General features: G+C 36.8%; 1 protein-coding gene and 1 long non-coding RNA gene across 5 annotated transcripts; both read left to right on the plus strand.

The window, feature by feature from the left end:
* Nucleotides 1–263: 263 nt before the first annotated feature.
* c24h18orf21 (chromosome 24 C18orf21 homolog) lies at nucleotides 264–18230 on the plus strand. Of its 2 annotated transcripts, none has more exons than XM_017455139.3 (5): nucleotides 264–510; nucleotides 5935–5954; nucleotides 7473–7672; nucleotides 15710–15888; nucleotides 17206–18230. In XM_017455139.3, exons 1-5 carry the CDS (start codon nucleotides 416–418, stop codon nucleotides 17348–17350), a joined length of 639 nt encoding a protein of 212 aa, XP_017310628.1. In that variant the 5' UTR covers nucleotides 264–415; the 3' UTR covers nucleotides 17351–18230. The 2 variants fall into 2 exon arrangements, with proteins under 2 accessions (XP_017310628.1, XP_053531375.1); XM_053675400.1 differs by having other exon boundaries at nucleotides 266–510; nucleotides 5935–6171; nucleotides 6394–7672.
* Nucleotides 9168–12472, plus strand: LOC128629086 (uncharacterized). 3 transcript variants are annotated; one of them, XR_008393396.1, is made up of 3 exons: nucleotides 9168–11109; nucleotides 11612–11948; nucleotides 12369–12472. It is a non-coding gene; the product is annotated as an uncharacterized LOC128629086 (long non-coding RNA). The 3 variants fall into 3 exon arrangements; XR_008393398.1 differs by having other exon boundaries at nucleotides 11615–11948; XR_008393397.1 differs by lacking the exon at nucleotides 9168–11109 and adding an exon at nucleotides 11314–11398.
* Nucleotides 18231–19169: the final 939 nt, after the last annotated feature.

The following is a 19169-nucleotide window of genomic DNA, read 5'->3' on the forward strand; positions in this document are numbered from 1 at the left end:
GGGTTTGTGATAATGCCCCCCTTTTTAAATAGACACAATCTGTCGTGTTTATGTGTATTATAACAATAAACGCGTATGTAACCTTTTCCACAAAAATATTTTTTTACTATTACACACATGACCTTGTAGTAATCTTTTTATCCGCAGCAAAATCTATCTATCTATCTATCTAAAAATCGGTAATATTTATGCGCGTTGCCTAATATTTTTTTTCAGATTTTACTTTTATTTTGACAAAACCATACAGACGTTGACCCGGAAGTAAAAACAAAAAAAAAATGCCGTCCTTCTTTGTAGCTTAGTGTTGGTCCTAGTTTCATAGTCGTGTTTCTTTAAATAGATATTAATTGTTTTTAATTAATTGTTTTTTAAACCCAGACATTGGAACTGGTCGTATTTATTTGAACACAGCACGATGGTAAACATGTCCCACAGTAAAACGCAGGAGTTTTTAACGAACGCCTCTCTGTTTTATAAAGACTCGTGTCCAGAGCAGGCGCGTTTCCTCATGTGAGTAACTACGTATTTGTGATGTCTGTACAGATTCTGAAGTGGTTCAGTGTTGTTGCAGTGTTTAATGTTTGTTACTGTTGTAATAGGATTAGATTGGCGTTAGATGGCAGAGCCAGCCTTCCCTCATGTTCACGTGGTTATACACTGAGTGCCATTGGTACATCTACTATTAGGGGCGGACTGGGAACAAACACCAGCGTTAAGGTTCCCACCAAATATTTCCTAAAATAAATGAAAGCGCACCAACTAGTATAACGACGACGAGATACATCATAACGCCACAATACAGTACAATAAACGTTACAATTGTCGTGAAAAACAATCTCTGCAACCTAACAAAAAACTTCAGAGTCACAGGGTTAGTAGATGTCAAAAAGTAAATAAACTTTATTGAAACAATAAAGTGAGACAGTCTGCAGAAAGTCTGAATTATACATACACAAACATGTCTTTATAAATCTTTCTGAAACAGTAAAAATATCCCTAGGTGGGACATTCACCTTTTCTTTCTAGAAACAAACCAATCTCCATTGCCTTATCTAATTATCCATATCCACGTGATACCTTATAGATGTGGCGCATGCGTTATCAGTTGTATGTTCTTTAAAAGTTTTACCAGACCAGGGTTTTTTACTTTGTCCCATAATTCACCCTATAGTCTCAGCCTGGTACCCTGCCTCCTGGAAGTCTTATCTTTTCTTTTGACACTGATTTGCAAGCTTAGAGGGCTTTGTTTAGAAACCCAGTTCTGGTATGCGTCTAATTGTTTTTTTTTTTTTTTTTTTTATTGCCATAGAGTAAAGCTGCTCTAGGCAAAACACAAGGTTCTTAATGTACACACTTAGAATGTCACTTGTTAGAAAGTGTTTTTATAGTTTTAGATTATGTCTGTTGTGCAGAAAGGTACGGACTGACACAGAAAACAATTAGGCCTACTGTTCAGTAAGACACAGAATTCATCTAACTCAATACACACTTAGAATATAACTTGATCAACAAGTGTACTATGGGTTTAGATAATGCTTCTAACTAATAATTCTAACTGTTGCTCTTACATATTAGATTATCCTTTATTAACATATCCAAACATTGGTAACTTTGTAGTTACACACATTGATTACACTTTATATTTTATACAATACAGGTCGCTTGGCAGTATAAATAATAAGAAATATAGGGTTCCTGATTTATTACTCTGCTGTGCATATTTTCATTTATGGCATTTGGCAGATGCCCTTATCCAGAGCGACTTACACAAGTGCTTTGAACTCTCTATCAATAAATACATCCCGATTCTGGTTCACTAGGTCACGGACTAAAAATACCATCAGTCTTAAAACTCTGTTGGGGAGGTCATATAATACAACACCATGTATAAATAAATAAATAAATAAATAAATAAAGTGCTAGTTTAAATTGTACACCACATTGTCCAGAGGAAAAGCACTATGCATGTGTCCATGTCATATGTCTATAATACAGATTGTTCTCCTTTCTTATTACAGTTTATTTGCAGTGTGCTTTGATGAGTTCCATAGTAAACAGGGATTAAATTATAGTTTTTCCTATAAACATTATGGCATAATAAACTTATGGAGCAATCATTACTTTAAACACTTCCTTTAGGGAAACCGGATCCTAAGCACTTTTTATTTATAGCTGTATAATCCACGATCGGTACACAGCCGTGTAGCATCGCTTTCTTTAGATTGTCATCAATGGTGCGCCGCCACTGAAGCATACATTATAAAGTAAAAGGATTTTCTATAATAAAAAAATCTCTTAACTGGATATATAATATAATCCTTGGAATATAATTAATTTGAGAGAGAGAGAGAGAGAGAGAGAGAGAGAGAGAGAGCAGGGAAACAAGTATAGACTTGATTTTGTTTAGCTTTGTTCATGTGCTTCTTGTCTCATGTGAAATGCCACTGTGTGTTCTGTGACAATACCATGCATGCTTTGAGTGTTTGCCTTGCTGTGCAAATTGCCTGCGCTGTGTGTTTGTTTGTTGATGTTTCCACGCATGAGCCGAATGGCATTGGCTTGACTCACACCAGTCTGTACGTGTCTCACTGGAAGCACCATTTCAGAGGCATGTGAGATGACCTGCTTGGATGGCGGACTTTACAGGGGACATTTAAGATCTTTCCGTTCTAATTTTAAACGTTTTACTATTAACAGTTTGTATCCGATTTGTCCGAAATGAGGCAACAGTAGTGTCTCTATGAGGTGTGCAGAAGACCGTCAATGAGCTTATGACATTTTTCAGACCATTGTTTCCTTCTTTTCGTTAACACGAAAGTTATCAGGCGTTTTTCTGTGAAGCTCGAGCGATCAGGACATATTTTTTTCCTCTCTAGATTTATCTGGGGTCTGTTGAGAGAGCGCAATCGTCATCCCAAGTGCTTTACTGATAGTGTCTTGTACAGGCTTGAGTGTGCGCTTATAAGGAGATGTAGGAGAGGAATTTTAATTAGAGGAGCCTTTTATGACCGTGTCCTGTGCCTAAAATACTTGTTGAACTAGAGAAGTAGTAAACAGCTGGGGCAGGAGATGGTACCAAATTGAGCAAAACTCTTTAAAAAAAAAAAATATATATATATATATATATATATATATATATATATATATATATATATATATATATATATAATATATATTTCATAGCTGGGGAAATAAAATAATAATCTTTATATTTCATAGCTGGGGAAATAAAATAATAATCTTTTTATATATATATATATATATATATATATATATATATAACATGTATGTGATTAGTGTGTAGATGTGCTAACCCCTTTCAGGTGACAGTCTAAAATCCAGGTAAAAATACAGTGGCTGTATTTTGTCTTTAAATGAATAACAGGTTGGGTTTTTAGCATAGAATTAGAATCTGCTCAAAATATGTTTGTCTACCAGGCATGCTAGTGGTGTAAGGACATTCTAATGATTGACTTGATTAAAAAAAGTAATAATTAAAATAATCCACTTTAAATCTACCATTTCGGTAACAGAATTGTCCTTTCAAAGCGACCACAATATCACTGAAAATTAAAAATAAAATGAAGAAAGAAGGAGAGAAGTTACTTTTCTTCTTCCCGTGATCCTCAAGAAATTTGATGATGCAACTTCCTGTTGAACATGTGACTTCATAAGCTATAAAGGACGACTCGTGTAAAAGGATGTTTTAAGCATGGGATATTAAATGGATTCTCCCTGTGCTTCAGGGGTTTCCTCCAGGTACTCTAGTTTCCAGCCCAAAGACATGCATTGTAGGCTGATTGATATGTCTAAATTGTCCATTGTGTGTGATTGTGCCCTGCGATGGGTTGGCACGCCATCCAGGGTGTCCCTCACCTTGTGCCCAGAGTCCCCTGTGATTGGCTCCAGGCTCTTTGTGGCCCTAGTGTAGGATAAGCGGTACAGAAAATGGATGGATTGGTGGATGGTGGTGTGGATTTTGGACTGTCGTGTAGAATAATCATTTTGAGGTCTTGGATTGATAAGCTTTGGGGATGTGTCTTCTGCCTAAAAGTGTAGTATTTTGTAGACATTGTAGAGAGAACCAACAATTTTTAAACTCACAGGACAAGCTTTACTGAATTCGAACTTCACATTTTGATCTGGCAGCAAGTTTAGGAGTGAAAATCTCACTGGATTAACGAACATATTGTTTCCACAGTGACAATGCATGTTTATAAAAGACTTCGAGTCAGTTCAGATATTTGCACTTTATATTTACTAAACCAGTAAAAAAAAAAAAAAAAAAAAATCCAAAACGAGTTGTGCTGTGTGTCATTGTGTTATTTACTTGCCGTTGAATAGATGAGAAGTTTTACAGTAAACTAATGCTTAAAGGTATTTAAAAAAAAAAGTTGTATCTGTGTGACATTATTGACAGTCACTTTATGGTTCAATATCTTTAAAACCAAATGTCAGATACATATTTTTATTTTTATTTTTAAGTTCTCAATTCAATTTATATACATTATATTTGTCTCTCTATATATAGATTACTAGAGATTATATAATCTATATATTTAATAGATTATATTATATTTGTTTAGAAAGCAACGCATCAGCAAAAACTTTCAGCTAAGAAAATATCACACTGCTGCTACGGACATTTCAATTTGAATATAAACAAACTAAGGAATGAATCATTTATAAATTAACGAACCATAAACCAAATTAATGTTTTCTTTTCATGTGTATTGTGCACGTGTCTCAATTTTGCATTCTGCTTAGTTCCAGCCTTCACATTTAGCACTGTGGTGATTATTTATAGAAAGAGTTTTGTAAGCTTAGATGAAGTGTGTAGTTCATACATCACCACATTTCAAAAATACATACAGGGAGAGAGAGAGAGAGAGAGACAGACAGACAGACAGACAGACAGAGAGAGAGAGAGAGACAGACAGACAGACAGAGACAGGGGAACCAGCTGACTATTATTTTGGGATGGTCATCCATGGGAAAAAAAAAAAGATAAAAGATAAAAAAAAAGATACAGTGCATCTAAAAAGTTTACACACCCTGTTAAAATGGCAGGGTTTTCTGATGATAAAAAAAATGAAAGTAAGATAAATCATGTCGGAACTTTTCTCACCCTCAATGTGAAATTACAGCATATAAAAATTAAGTGAAAAACAATCAAACGTTTTAGGGAAATACAGGAAAAAAGAAAAAGTTACAGTAATCTTGTTGCACATGTGTGCTCACGCTTTTGTAATTGGGAATGTGGCTGTGTTCAGAATGAACTCCGGTGAAAAGGAATTTCAACTTTCAGCAGGACAATGACCCCAAGGGTTCATCCAAATCAACACAGGCATGGCTTAACCGAAAGAAGTTAAATGATTTTGAATGGCATAGCCAGAGTCCAGACCTGAATCCAACTAAAAACCTGTGGGGTGACCTGAAGCGGGCTGTGCACAGGAGATGCCCTTACAACTTGACGGATTTAGAATGTTTTTGCAAGTGAACATATGTCCCACGCTGATCCTACTCTTACCCGAAAAGTCTGAGTGGTGTAATACAATCAACAGCAGCTTCAACAAAGTATTAGTTAAAGAGTGTGTACACTTATGCAAACCAGGTTATTGTAAGTTTTTTTTTTCCCCTATAAATATTTCTGATTGTTTTTTCTACTTTATTTGTGCACTTTTCAATTACACATTAAAGGTGAGAAAAGATCTGACATGATTTAGCTTAGTGTTATTCTTTTACTTCACAAAAACCTGCTGTTTTAACAGGGGTGTATAGACTGTTTATATCCATTGTGTTCATTTTCTTTATTGTAACACAAGAGGATTGCCTGCAAGTTAAAATGCTCTCTTTTATTCACCTAAATAAAATACGCAACAGCTGGAGTGCTTTGAAATAACCGCACCGTTTCCTGTCTTTTCTCTATTTCAGGCAGAAGCAGCAGATGAATGGTAAGTTCTGAAAGCAGTTCCGGTGTATTGCTTCAGGCTGGATTCACATTCACAGCTGATTTGACGTGTTTCAGTAGTGGCCATACAGTGTCTCTAAAAGATTTTGAGGACACGAAGGGTCAGTAAAAATAGCAATCCTGGCTAAAGTGAAATCTGACAGCGCACCATACAATCTAACCAAGCTCTATACACACCAGGAGAAATGTTCATCTCTACAGTATGTATTCAAATGAAATAAAATTTTTAAAAAAGCGTATTTGAAAGTTTTGTTTATAGTTACCTGAAGTAAGTCAATAAAAACAAGTTTTATGTCTTATCTGTTAATTATAAAACATTTTTATTATGTGTCAATTTCCTAATTAAATTTCTAAGCAAAGTCTTAAAAGTGTTGTTGGGATTATTTTCACGGTATTTATTTTAATGCTTTCATATCGTGTAGCGCTACTACAAATGAAGTTCCCTTCTGTCTGTGGAAGTATACACCAATCAGACATAACCTTAAAACCAGACCGGTCAGAGCGCCCATGCTGACCCTGTCCACCACCAAAAGCTCCTACAGTGGGCACGTGAGCATCAGAACTGGACCATGGAGCAATGGAAGATGATGACCTGGTCTGATGAATCTTGTTTTCTTTTACATCATGTGGACGGCCGAGTGTGTGTGTGTGTGTGTTGCTTACCTGGGGAAGAGATTATACCAGGATGCACTATGGGAAGAAGACAAGCTGGCGGAGGCAGTACGATGTTCTGCTGGGAAACCTTGGGTCCTGCTGTGGATGTTACGTTGACATGTACCACCTACCTGAACATCGTTGCAGACCAAGTACACCCTAATAGCAGTGGCCTCTATAAGCAGGATAATGCGCCCTGCTACACTGCAAAAATTGTTCAGGTATAGTTTGAGGAACATAAAGAGTTCACGGTGTTGACTTGGCCTCCAGATTCCCCAGATCTCAATCCGACCGAGTGTCTCTCGAATGTGCTGGACAAACTTACAGTAATTAAAAGATCTACTGCTAACGTCTTGCTGCCAGATACCACAGCACACCTTCAGAGAGCTTGTGGAGTCCATGCCTCGACGGGTCAGAGCTGTTTTGGTGGCACAAAGGGGGCCTATACAATATTAGGCAGGTGTTTTTAGTAAAAATTAGTGTAAAATTAAATTTACACTCCAAATGGGAGCATCTGCTATTCAGGAGGGGGGTTGTCCAAACCTTAATTCTGTATGTGAAAGAAATATCTGTTGTACTGCAGTGCATGCTATCATCTGTTTAATTCAGTCTCGGAAGACATGCTGTAAACAATCTCTCAGTAATCAAAGCAGCAGAGAGAGAGAGAGAGAGAGAAGAAAAGCAAAATAAACATTAGATAATTATTAACTTAATTATGAGTCTGTTTGTGTGTAACGGTATGACTGATTATGGCTGTGTGTAATGAGAGGTTCTATTTTCAAGATTTTATGATTTTATGTAACAGGTCTAAACACACATGATGACTGTTGAATGTTGTTTGTTTCAGGCCCTGCGCTGCCAGACACAGTTCTGTGCCCGTTCTGTTTTCAGTGGCGCCGACCTGGAGAGTACCACGTGCGATTACGGCCCAAGCGCAGACCCTCGGTGTGTATCGGGAAGCTGCTCAGGAGGGAGCAGGCCCGCAAGAGCCTCAGTTCACAGGAAATCAAACTTCTTCAGAGGTTCAGAAGAGCTTCCAGCATTCTGGTGAGGATTCATGTACAGTACATCTTTTATATCTTAAATCATCATCTTATCTCGAACCCTTATAATCGCAAAGGTCAGAATTTTTTACTAGTCTCTAGAAAAAGGTTTACTAGTCTTGCTGGGAACTGCATGCATGTTTTGTTTGCTGTCTGACTCACGTCCACGTCCGCAGGATAGAGAAAAGACGCAGAGCAGAAAGTGGCTGCTCATCTACTTCGACGCAATAGCAAAACTGTGCCATATTACATCGCTTCTTTTTTCAGAGCAGGGAAAGTACAATCGATTCTACCCTCATTACTGTGCCACAGTATTGCTATGGAAGCTCTCCTAGGGCATTTTGGCTTAATCCACAGAACTCTGCTGTCATGCTGCGCTTTCAGACATTTATATTTTAATGCTATAATACATCTCTTTAGGTTTGGAACAGTTTCCATTTAAAATTCGTTAAAGGTGAGTTTTTTTTGTTGGGTTTTTTTTTTTTTTTTGTGCAAAAAGGAGGACACTATGTAATATCTCACATTCCAGAAGCTGTCAATAAAATATCTGCTCAGAGTTAAAGCTCTGGTCTCCATGGCGTCCCAAGGTTAATAAGACAAGGAGGCCTCTGTACTTCCCTGTCAGTCATGTTGCCAGTTATTTAAAAAATCTCCTCCTCTTGCACTAGCATTCAGGAATTCTATCTTAGGCCTTTGTGATACTGATTTAATTACTGACTGACTGACTGACTCGCATACTGATTTAATTACTAACTGACTGAATTGGCGACCTACATACTGACTAACTGACTTACCAACTGACTGACTTTTGGACTTCCTGACTTATATACTTACTACAGACATACTGATTTACTTACTTACGTATTTACTTTGTGTGTGTGTTGTAGCGTAAGGAATAACACGTATAAGTAAGCTAATCTCGTACTGGATTGCAAAACCCAAAATTGTATTTATTTTTCTTACTTTATTGTTTTAAGGTTTTTTTTGTTGGTGAAAAAGGCTTTTAGATGTTGATAATTGTGAATGAGCCTTCTGCATTTTGATAAAATTTTGTTTGCTGGATGTTTTCAGTGTTTCTAAATGACCCTCTGAAAAGTATGTGCTTCATTTGTATTCACTCATCAAACAAATGCTGATTTGTACTAAATTGTTTTGTTATCATGGCTGGGAATTTCTTTGTGCTTCAGTTTCACACAGCATCAACAATTTCCCAGCCTACAGCTGTAAGCGATGGCTTTGGAGTTTTAAACAGTGAGAGGCAGCCAGATGGCTCCAGTGCAGACTTGCTCAAACGCTGTTACCTCATGTTGTAAAGTAACTTATTTAGGGTAAAACTTTATTGTCCTTGCTTGGATATACTATAATCCATGTTGAAAACTTAGTGATATTTTCCTCTAATCTAAAAAAAAAAAAAAAATCCCTAACATTTACAATAAGAAGTAGCTCATTGGATGTTTTTTTTTTTTTTTTTTTTTACCAAATGCCTCACTTTCTCCCTTTTCCCTGTTGGTACCCTTGTGAGTGTTCATTTTTAATTAAAGTATCATTGAACTGTTCCCACAGAGACACTACTGTTTTGTTAGCAGTCTGTTAGAAAATTTAAATATCATGATGTTCAGTACATATTCAGTGAATTGTGAAAATGCCTTTAATATTGCAGTATGGTATTTTGGCCTTATGCCATAGTGCTGTTGAATTGTTGATTCTGATTGGTCAGAGGATATTGATTAATTTTCTATAACAGCAGCTCTGACAGTAGTGCAGGCTACAAGAAGAATCACAGGTTTAAATGAATGCACTCGTTCGAATATGGCTTTGTTTTTATAATAACATTTTACACAGGGACTTGTATAAGGTTAAACAATGTGTGTAATTGTTGATATGGTGAAGTTTTCTGTAAGGAGACATTTATTTAGTACTTTATCAGTGCTTTGTAGAAGTCAGACATAATGTTGTAACTAAGTTTTCCATCATGGGAATGTCTTTAGGAGAAAGAGCTTTGTGGTTTGACAAACTGCATTTTTTTTTTCCTCATTTTATTTTTTTAACTTGGAGAGTAGAGAAGAGAAGCTGATGAGCTTGTGTTGCGCGTGTTGTTTTATTCCTTACATACTGCCTAATTCTCATGAAATGTCCAAAAGTATGGCTCCACTAAAACAAAATTGATCACTGATCTCAACTATTGAACCTTGTTTTAGAAATCTTGTGCAAAATTGTATTCATTTTTCACCGCTGAAGAAATACTCTATGATCCTGGATCTCGCTGTGAACAAATACCATGCGCTGTTTTAAACCTTGAAGGTGGGTTTCAGGTTCAAATCTGACACTCTTTAGAGTTATCTCAAGGTCATGCAGGCAGTGCTCTATATTAATCCAGCACAATCTCCTGTGACCTGTGTGCCTCCAGCACACTTAATATACAGTCACACATTTGTTTACAAAACATCCTCCACTGAGTCGTCTCTCCCACTCATGATGAACTTGTGTTAACACATCTGTGTCTTGCATGTAGTTGCATATCCATCGCAGCCTTGCGACAGCTTCCAGATCCAGCCATGAGAATGATTTCTATGCGTTCTTCTTTTGTCAAAGGACAAATCTGAAAATAAAACATCAAAACACAATGTATATTAAGTATGAAAAATTTTGCCAAAAAGTCTTAATTTCCCCTATGTATGGAGACTTTTGGGACATCCTGTAGTTGTACGCAAACATAGCATTTGGAAGCCATTCATAACTGAGGAAAAAAAAGCTCTCTGATTGGCCACCATTTCCTAAAACCATTTGTTTAATGCATAACTGTACTCAAAATAATAGCGTCAGGATAATGGGATGATTATGGTTTTGACTTGCCCTTGAAAGGTTCTAGCTGATTTATAGGATGGATCTGGCAGTGTTTTCTTTCCAGTCTGCTTGCAGATCCTGATGTCGGCGACATGCTGTTTTGGGGTTTTTTTCTTTTCATTAAAAGGCTGAGGGTGACTGGAATGCTTTGCCCATGTTTGGACAAGATGCATCGATCACTAAAGAGCAGTCTGGTTTCAGTTACGACTTAGGCACAAGCACGAGTTTGCCTCTCTCTGGATGAAACCATAGCACCAAGGTCACATCAGCCAGTGAAGCCTAGCTTGCGGCAAGTGAGTGAGGGAGGGTATTTCAGTACCCCGGCCTATTAATAGATTGATCTACTGGATTGATTTTTAGTGTGTGCTTGTTTGTGGTGTAGGGGGTAGAGGTGGGGGTGTTCAGGAAGTGTGTAGAAAACCAAGTGCTCGGTCTAGAGAGAGCCTGACCCCTCCCATTATTAAATACCGCCGGAAAGCTCATCCATGAAACCATTCGTATTCGGTCATGTCCGTGGTTTTCATGCAAACCTTTCCTGACAATTTGCTGAGCTGCTGAGAGTTGCCATCATGTTGGAAGTGGTCTGAAATTCCAACAGTAAGCTAAATACAGCCGGTCTCGCTTCACTTCTCTCTCTCTCCACGCTCACAGCCGCTCTCTGAGCTCAAGCAGCTGCTGTTGATTGATTGCATGAGTCCCATTAGAGCTGTCAGGTTTTCACTGGTATATACGTGCATGCTTGGGAGCGTATATAAATTCCTCCTGACATATATTAACGGCACTGGAATAAATTCCAGGCTTATGCATGTTTGGTAGCACCGAGTTAAATTATTCTGGTAATAACGAAAAACGAACTTATGAGTATCAACGCTACGTGTCTGATTGGGTGAGTTTGTGTTCTGAGTGAAAGTTGTCCTCTCAGGATTGTCCTTGAGAGTTGTTTTTCTGGATCATTTCTTCCATCACTACCCCACCGCAGAGGTTTCTGTTACGATTCTCCGTCTTGCCTGCGCACCCGAGATCCCTCCAACCCTCTGTTACCTGACCTCAAGCCTTTTTTTTTTTTTCTTCTTTCTTTTTCTGTCATTTACTCGTTCAGCAGAGGCTTTTATCCAAAGTGACGTGCACTTAAGTGGAACAGATGAAGGTCTTGTTCAAGGACCCAGCAGTGGCAGCTTGGCAGTGCCGGAAGCTTGAGTAGGAAGGAGGAATGTGCAGATAAATTGTTCATAGGATGCACCACAACATTTTCACAGACACTTCAGAAATATCAGTACTCTACATTCCATTTAGGATGCTTCTACTTCGAAAGGCAGCATTTTCACTCAGAATTGTGTTCTCACAGGATAAACACTTCCCATCCCTAAGTCATCATATAACAGCTGTCGTCTAAGGACCTGTATCCCGTAGTGCTGTTGAATTCTCAAATCGGATGGGTGAGAAGGTGTTGATTTAATTTTCCGTAACAACAGTTTTGAAGTAGATCCGTTTTCCACAAGTTCATATTAATGTTCATATTAATTTCAATCGTTTCTATAGCAACAACTAATTCACAGTAACTTGTATGAGAGACACAGAATATATGACTAATAATAAATGGAAGCAAAATGTGTTGTTTAACAAAGAAAAACACACGATATCTCAAACTCTTCAGGACAGAGAGCTTTGTGCTTTCAGTTTGTTGTTGTTGTTGTTTGTCTAAAAGCCCACCCCATTGTGTTTTATTCCTAACTTATTTTAGCCACATTTGAAGGCACCACCAGTGAAAAGATGAAAACGATACTATTATTTTGTTAATTTTGTTTTACAAGGTAATTTTTCTCTGTTGTTTTTGTTGTTGTTGTTGTTTTTTAAAGGAACGGTTTGTAATAATTTAGGAGCCCTCTATCAGCTTCTTTCAAGATGAATCACAACTGCAGTGAAATCAAACAAGCCTTCTGCTTCCTCCAAACCACAGCCTCTGGTAAAACCATGCATGCCTTTTGGGTTTTCTTTTAAGGAAAATGAGTAAGACCTAACTAGTATTCATTTCTGGGCCATTAGGGGGGGCATTACGTTGCATGGCAATATTGCAAATCAGTTTTCAAATTTTAATGTATAATTATAGTAGGTCGAGAATGAAGGTAGGATTTCACATACTGCACCTTTAATCATGTTTATGTTCCAAAAATTTCATATGCTCCCATATTGTATTTTCCAAAGCTCTTTATTGGTTAAGACAAATAAACATGCAAGCATATTTTTAAGTAGCATATTATTATAAAATTGAAAAAAATAAAAAGTTACGTGGTTGTAGACAAGTGGTTTTTAAAAACATGACCTTTTCTTGTGTCTTCCTGGTGGCCGGAGATGTTTATGAGCTAATACATGATGTGTTTATAGTTGTTTTATAGCCTGATTGTTATTGTGATTGGGAAGGTACTTTGAAAGCATTTCTGTCTCTGGTGTATATTATAGTTAGAAGCTGGGGTTTGAAGAGCAGTTTATAGCTACATATGGATTCGAGCTCATCTTTTTATGACTAGTTTCCACCGGTAATGTGCTATTATTGGCTAATCAGTGCTGACATGATTGTCTTTCTTGATGATTTATTCTTGCCTACAAACCATGAATAGTACCATTTATCTTAGAATAATTTATTAATCAATTATACATTATTTATTCATCTCATGTTCAATTTTTATTTATTTATTAATTATTATTTTTAACAGTAACTTGTTCTTTATTTGTGTTATTTATAATTTTCCAGTTATACATTTAACCAAGGGACAGTTTATTTCTTTTTGAGTTATTTATTTAATACATTAACACACTAAATCAGTAAACCGAGGTCATATTAAGTAGAATGAGTGGATAATTTCCCAGCAGTTCATATAATGGAGGTAGAAAAGAGTTGAGTGCAAAAGTATGCACACCATTTTGGCACCAAGTGAAGACCAAGATGTTTAGAGTATTCCTTTAACATTACCATCAAATAGCAAAATGGACACACAGTGTATGCTGGTATGATATTAACAGTGGAAAATATTGAAACAATGTTAGGTCAAAGGTTTATATCTCCAGTACCGAAAGGGACGTAAGTTCTAAAACATTCTGTAATAACCCGTAGGCCCACCATTTTATCTTAACAACAACCCCGACTTTTTTTTTTTTCCTTTCTTTTTTTAATGTCATTCTCTGAGTAGCTTTTGGATCTTCTCACCAAGACATTTTGCCTTTGGCACTTTTCAAACCATTTTTTTTATTTATAAAAAAAAATTCATTTTGCTTTGTGTAATTACTTTATATCTGTAGCTAAATTGTAAAAAATATATATATATATATATATAAAATTTTTTTCGTTCAGAAATCCATGAGCCTTGCAACCTTTTTCACATAATCATAGCTTGACTATTTTTATTATGGTGATCACAAAGTTTTCTCATGCTTGAAAAGTGTTTTACATTGTGTAACGGATGGATTAGATTTATAAGAAATGAGGTTGTAATATTAACCAATGGACCATCAGTGAGTGGAATTGTCTCCGCCTTGGTCGGAGTGATTGGCTGGAGGTGTGTGTGTGTGTGTGTGTGTGTGTGTGTGCACGCCACAGTGCTTTATTATAATGGTACGAGCAGCATGTCATAAACTCACAGACAACCTGTATCACTCTTCAGCTCCACCACCTGTTCCTATCAGCAAACATGGCTAACTTTGTGTCGGTGAGTTTGAACTTTTGTAAAACAGAGCTTTGCTCTACCAGTGATGGATACCACTATTGGATTCGTAAATGGATATTTGTTCATGCTGTGCAAAACAGGTTTCATGTCTCTGTAGAAGTGAGTGGGTGACTAAGTGACAGGCTGTTATGTCCAGGCTTTGGTGTATGTTTGGTTTATGCGTATTCATTTTGACAACGGAATATATAATTTGCTATTGACCTTTGCAGTACTGATATTAAAGAAGTGACACAATTTATTGTGTTCTTTAATCATACTCACACACACATATATATATATATATATATATATATATATATATATATATATATATATATATATATATATATATATATATATATATATATAATATATAATATATAATATATATAATATAAATTATCATTAGTCAAATTAATGCCGTCTTTAATGGTGACATGTTAAGGGTTTAATGTATTTCAAGGCATACATTCATTGCACTGTATAGCAATAGATTCTCCTTTTAAATCTTTTAAGTCTTTTAAGTCTTTTAAATTCATGTATTCCAGCCCCAAAAGAGTTTAAGCATAGAGCTGTTAAAGGAGCTGATAGTTATATAAATTTTAAGGTTTTTTTCCCCCCAGTAGACCAGGAATTTTTTTTTTTTTTTTTTGAAGGCTGATGGTTAGGATGGGCTGAGTAAGTCATACTAATCATTTATGTCATGCTTATCCAACAGGACGGTATGTCTGTAGGTCAGTACATCCTCATACTGTGTAAATCTAACCTTTGTGAACATTCACTAGTTTCACATCCTACAGCCCATCGAAACCTCCAATCGAAACGTCATGTATTTCACTTAACTTTTTATACAGTATATACACTTCCTGAGATGTTGTGGGTACCACTCTGTCTGTTTCTAATGATAAACTTTAGAATCAGCTGATTTGACGTTAAATTTGGTACTGAATGTTTAAAATTGTAAAATGGTGTACTCTTTTTACAAGATTTTTTCCCCTCTCCTTTTTGCTTTATGGGTATAAACATTTAAAAGTATAATATGGAATACTTTCTGATGCATGTGCAGGTTTTTTTTTTCTTTCATCCAACAAAATTTCACAGGCATCACATTCGACAGCACAAATACCTTTATTTCCCGGCAGGTCATCTCAAACGCAGTTCACGGTTGTTTACACAGGAGGCGTTTATGACGCACATATTGTACCCAACTGTAATGACTCACAATAATAATCAGCAATTCCAGCACAGCCATCACTCCACATGATTCAATAGTGCTGATGCTCACAACCAGCACCACATTCACTCCCACCCCTTCCTCCACTCCAACCATACATCCATTGAAATGTCATTTTTGACATTTGACAGCAAAGAATGATGATCGTTTCAATTACGCCTTCTATGTACGTGAATTCCATTGCACAATTTCATTTTGATAACTTGTAATGACTACTGAATTGTTGCTTCTTTGCTGATGCCGAGTTACTTTTTTTGTCTCCTAGATGGCCACCTGCCTCACGTGTAATAATACGTCCAGGCAAATTGGGATGAACAGGGATTTTCTGGGGACTTTACCAAAGAACACCCCAGTGAGCATGTCAAAATGTAGGACTCCTCAGTCTGCTACCAAAGTGACACCCAAGCCCAACCTCCATCAAAAAACACCAAGCAGAACACCAGAGTAAGTTACTTCACGTGCTGTTTTATTTGAAATCAAAAAGGTATCTCCTCCAACGATGGCCAGGAGCCAAGGGAGCAAAATTGGCAGTGCCCTCTGGGTGGGAGGGGCATATGCTCGCTCTCCCCTGTCAATCACAGTGAGACAAGCCAATCATGGGCATCTGTGAGCCCGTGTAGCCGGAAGAGTGTGTTAGGCATACGCATGTGTTACACTGCCTTGTGACTCAGCATGAGCAATAAGTGAAAGCTGAGTTTGGCTTCAAGTGTCTTGGAGGTAGGAAGTGTTAAACTTCACCCTCTCCAGTTGGTAGCTGTCATACAGTATGATGAGGAGGGCTGGTGGGTGGGTGGGTGGGTGAGAATTGGCAGGTGACCAAATTGGGAAAATCGAAGCAAAAAAAGGATCTTCTTAAAAGCTCATCTTGGCTTCATTAACATCATCTCCTCATCTTTTAACTTGTGATCCTCATCATTATATCAATATGTAGATAAATAAATGATTTATGATTTGATATATATATATTAGTGGAGGGCACTGTATAAATAATTTTGTATAAATCTGCTCCATGGGAGCAGAGTATTTTTGTGATTTTTTTTTTAACAAAAAGTTAAACAACAAAGACAATTTTTCACAGCGTTCTTTGCTCATATTTACCAAGGGTGCTAATATTACTGGCGGGTACTTTGCATCCAATATATATTCTGTAGTGGATACAAATAAACGGATAATGGATAAAAATGTATGTGAAAACGTACATGTATCTGTATTAAAAATTTGTCTGCAAAAATGTTTTATGAAAAATGGATACAGTTTATGGTCAAAAAATCCCAAATGTGCAGGGGACAAAAAATGAATAAACAGAAAGGTATAAAAGTCCAAAAGCTCAGAGGATATGAAAGAAGTAAGAAATAACTTTAGATAAGTTATTAGGCTTATATGGTATTAGAGAATATTCATTTAACATTCAGAAGATGCAAACATTTGAACTGATATTAATAGCATAATTTAAAAAAAAATCTAATTAATATCTTGATGTAGACTGTTTGACTGTTTTGGTTAATAGTGGAAAAGAAGGAACATGCAGGAAAATGAAAGTACTACCTTCATTGTATAAATCATTTTTAGGGTGCGCAAACTTATGCACTCAACTGTAGGTGCGTTCTCCATTATGCCAGTCTCACTCTGACTTTTGCTGAAACAACAAAATGCATATTAACACAAGATAATATGGCCTTGGAGAAACTGAGTGACCTCTAAATTTGCTTAGTAGAGTGTCTAACCGTGTACCATAACCGATTATTTAAATCTCCTCCATAGGGCAAGACCATCTGAATGCACCAGCTCCTTGACGTCAGGCAGCGGGAAGAAAGCTGTTTTCTCACGTCTTAAGAAGATTCTGATGCTTGAGGACAGCCAGAAGAGAAAGAAAGGGGGTCTGAAAGACTTCCTCACCTCCCTTTAAGAAGCTTGTGGACTACAGAAACCCAGAAACCCCACGGTCTAGCCTCGTTTAGTTTAGAGCAACAGGTTTAAGGGGGAATGGAGCAGAAGATGGTTGTGCTCACTTTGGTGTATACTACAGTGACACCTGGTGGATGACTCTCTAAAGTCTGGTTTACAGACGTGAGGCCCTTTTACCTTCCGTGTCTTCCATCCCCGTTCCAGTCAGGACGAGGACTAGAAGAGAACTGACTGCCTTTGCAAATGTTTTTCAGTACAGCTGATAGGCTGTAAACGCTACAGCTACATTAAATAAACGTTATTCATTCCTGTCATTGTTGTGTTCGCTGACGTGTTTCATTGTCTTCAGTTTTTCCATCTTGTCTAGTGCTCCTTCAGAGACCCTCACATGTTCACAACTTACTCTCTGTATTCGCTGTTCATGTTCGTTTAATTCAGCAGGAACAGAATTTTGAAAATGTTGACTCTCGGTTTATTGAATTGCTAAACACTGGGAAAGAGACAGCATTGCTTATGCCATGTTTTTGAAGTGAGATAAATTATAGATATGCTGTGTAAATATAGATGTATTTTGGAGTTTGTACACAATCTTTTTAACTAGGCCACTGCCATTTTTTTTTTTTTTTTGCTTAAATCTTGTATTCTTTTGTAACAGGACTGTTTTGTACACTTACGATTCACACAGTTGGTCAGTTGTGATTAGTATTTAAGGGCTATTAGTGGTTTATTAAGGGTTTACATTCAATGGACTGTTTTTGCCCTAAAACTGTATTGCAAGGACCAAAGATGTGTGTTGCTGTAGCCACATTGAGATCAGTGTCAAATGAATGCAAATTGTATGCAAACTTCACTTATTTTCAATAAATCAGTTGTGAAAAAGACGAATTGCATGTTTTGTGACTTGACCGTACCCTGCGCCGACAGTCAGAACTCTGAAGAGTCTCCCTCAGAAAAGGTCGACAATAACAACCATTTGGAACACATTTGAATGTAATTTTATAAAGACTAAGCTTCTGATTTATTGTCATACGTGCAGTTGTGCTCATGAGTTTACATACCCCTTGCAGAATCTGCAAAATGTTAATAATGAAAAAGAAATGGGTGGGATCATAAAAATTGCATATTGGTGTTTTCTTTTTTATTTAGTACTGCCCTGAATAAGGTATTTCACATAAATGTTTCCATATAGTCCACAAGACACAATAATAACTGAATTTACACAAATGAACCGGTTCAAAAGTTTACATACCCTTGATTCTTAATACAGTGTGTTGTTACCTGGATGATCCATGACTGTGTTTATGTTTTGTGATGGTTGTTCATGAGTCCCTTGTTTGTCCTGAACAGTTAAACTTCCCAGTGTTCTTCAGAAAAATCTTTCAGGTCCTGCACATTCTTTACTTTTCCAGCATCTTCTGCATATTTAACCCCTTTCCAGCAACGACTATATGATATCAATATATATCTTTTTACACTGAGGACAATTGAAGGACTGAAGAGGAGAGTCAACCAGCGTCGACCTTGAAATTTGAGGGATCTGGAGAGATTCTGTATGGAGGAACGGTCTGAGATCCCTTGCCATGTATTCTCCAACCTCATCAGGTATTACAGGAGAAGACTCAGAGCTGTTATCTTAGCAAAGGGAGGTAGCACAAAGTATTAACTAAAAGGGTGCCAATAATTGCTGCACACCCATATTTAACAAAGATATATATATATATATATATATATATATATATATATATATATATATATATATATATATATATAGAGAGAGAGAGAGAGAGAGAGAGAGAGAGATAGATAGATAGATATAAATC

This window comes from Ictalurus punctatus, chromosome 24 (assembly GCF_001660625.3).
Source record: "Ictalurus punctatus breed USDA103 chromosome 24, Coco_2.0, whole genome shotgun sequence".
NCBI lineage: Eukaryota > Metazoa > Chordata > Actinopteri > Siluriformes > Ictaluridae > Ictalurus > Ictalurus punctatus.

What these genes read in the sequence shown, in the direction of transcription:
- c24h18orf21 (XM_017455139.3), top strand. Translation starts at nt 416, where the DNA reads ATGGTAAACATGTCCCACAGTAAAACGCAGGAGTTTTTAACGAACGCC. An exon ending in GCAGAAGCAGCAGATGAATG is followed by an intron (nt 5,955 to 7,472) that starts GTAAGTTCTGAA and finishes TGTTTGTTTCAG; the next exon opens with GCCCTGCGCTGCCAGACACA. An exon ending in GAAGAGCTTCCAGCATTCTG is followed by an intron (nt 7,673 to 15,709) that starts GTGAGGATTCAT and finishes TTTGTCTCCTAG; the next exon opens with ATGGCCACCTGCCTCACGTG.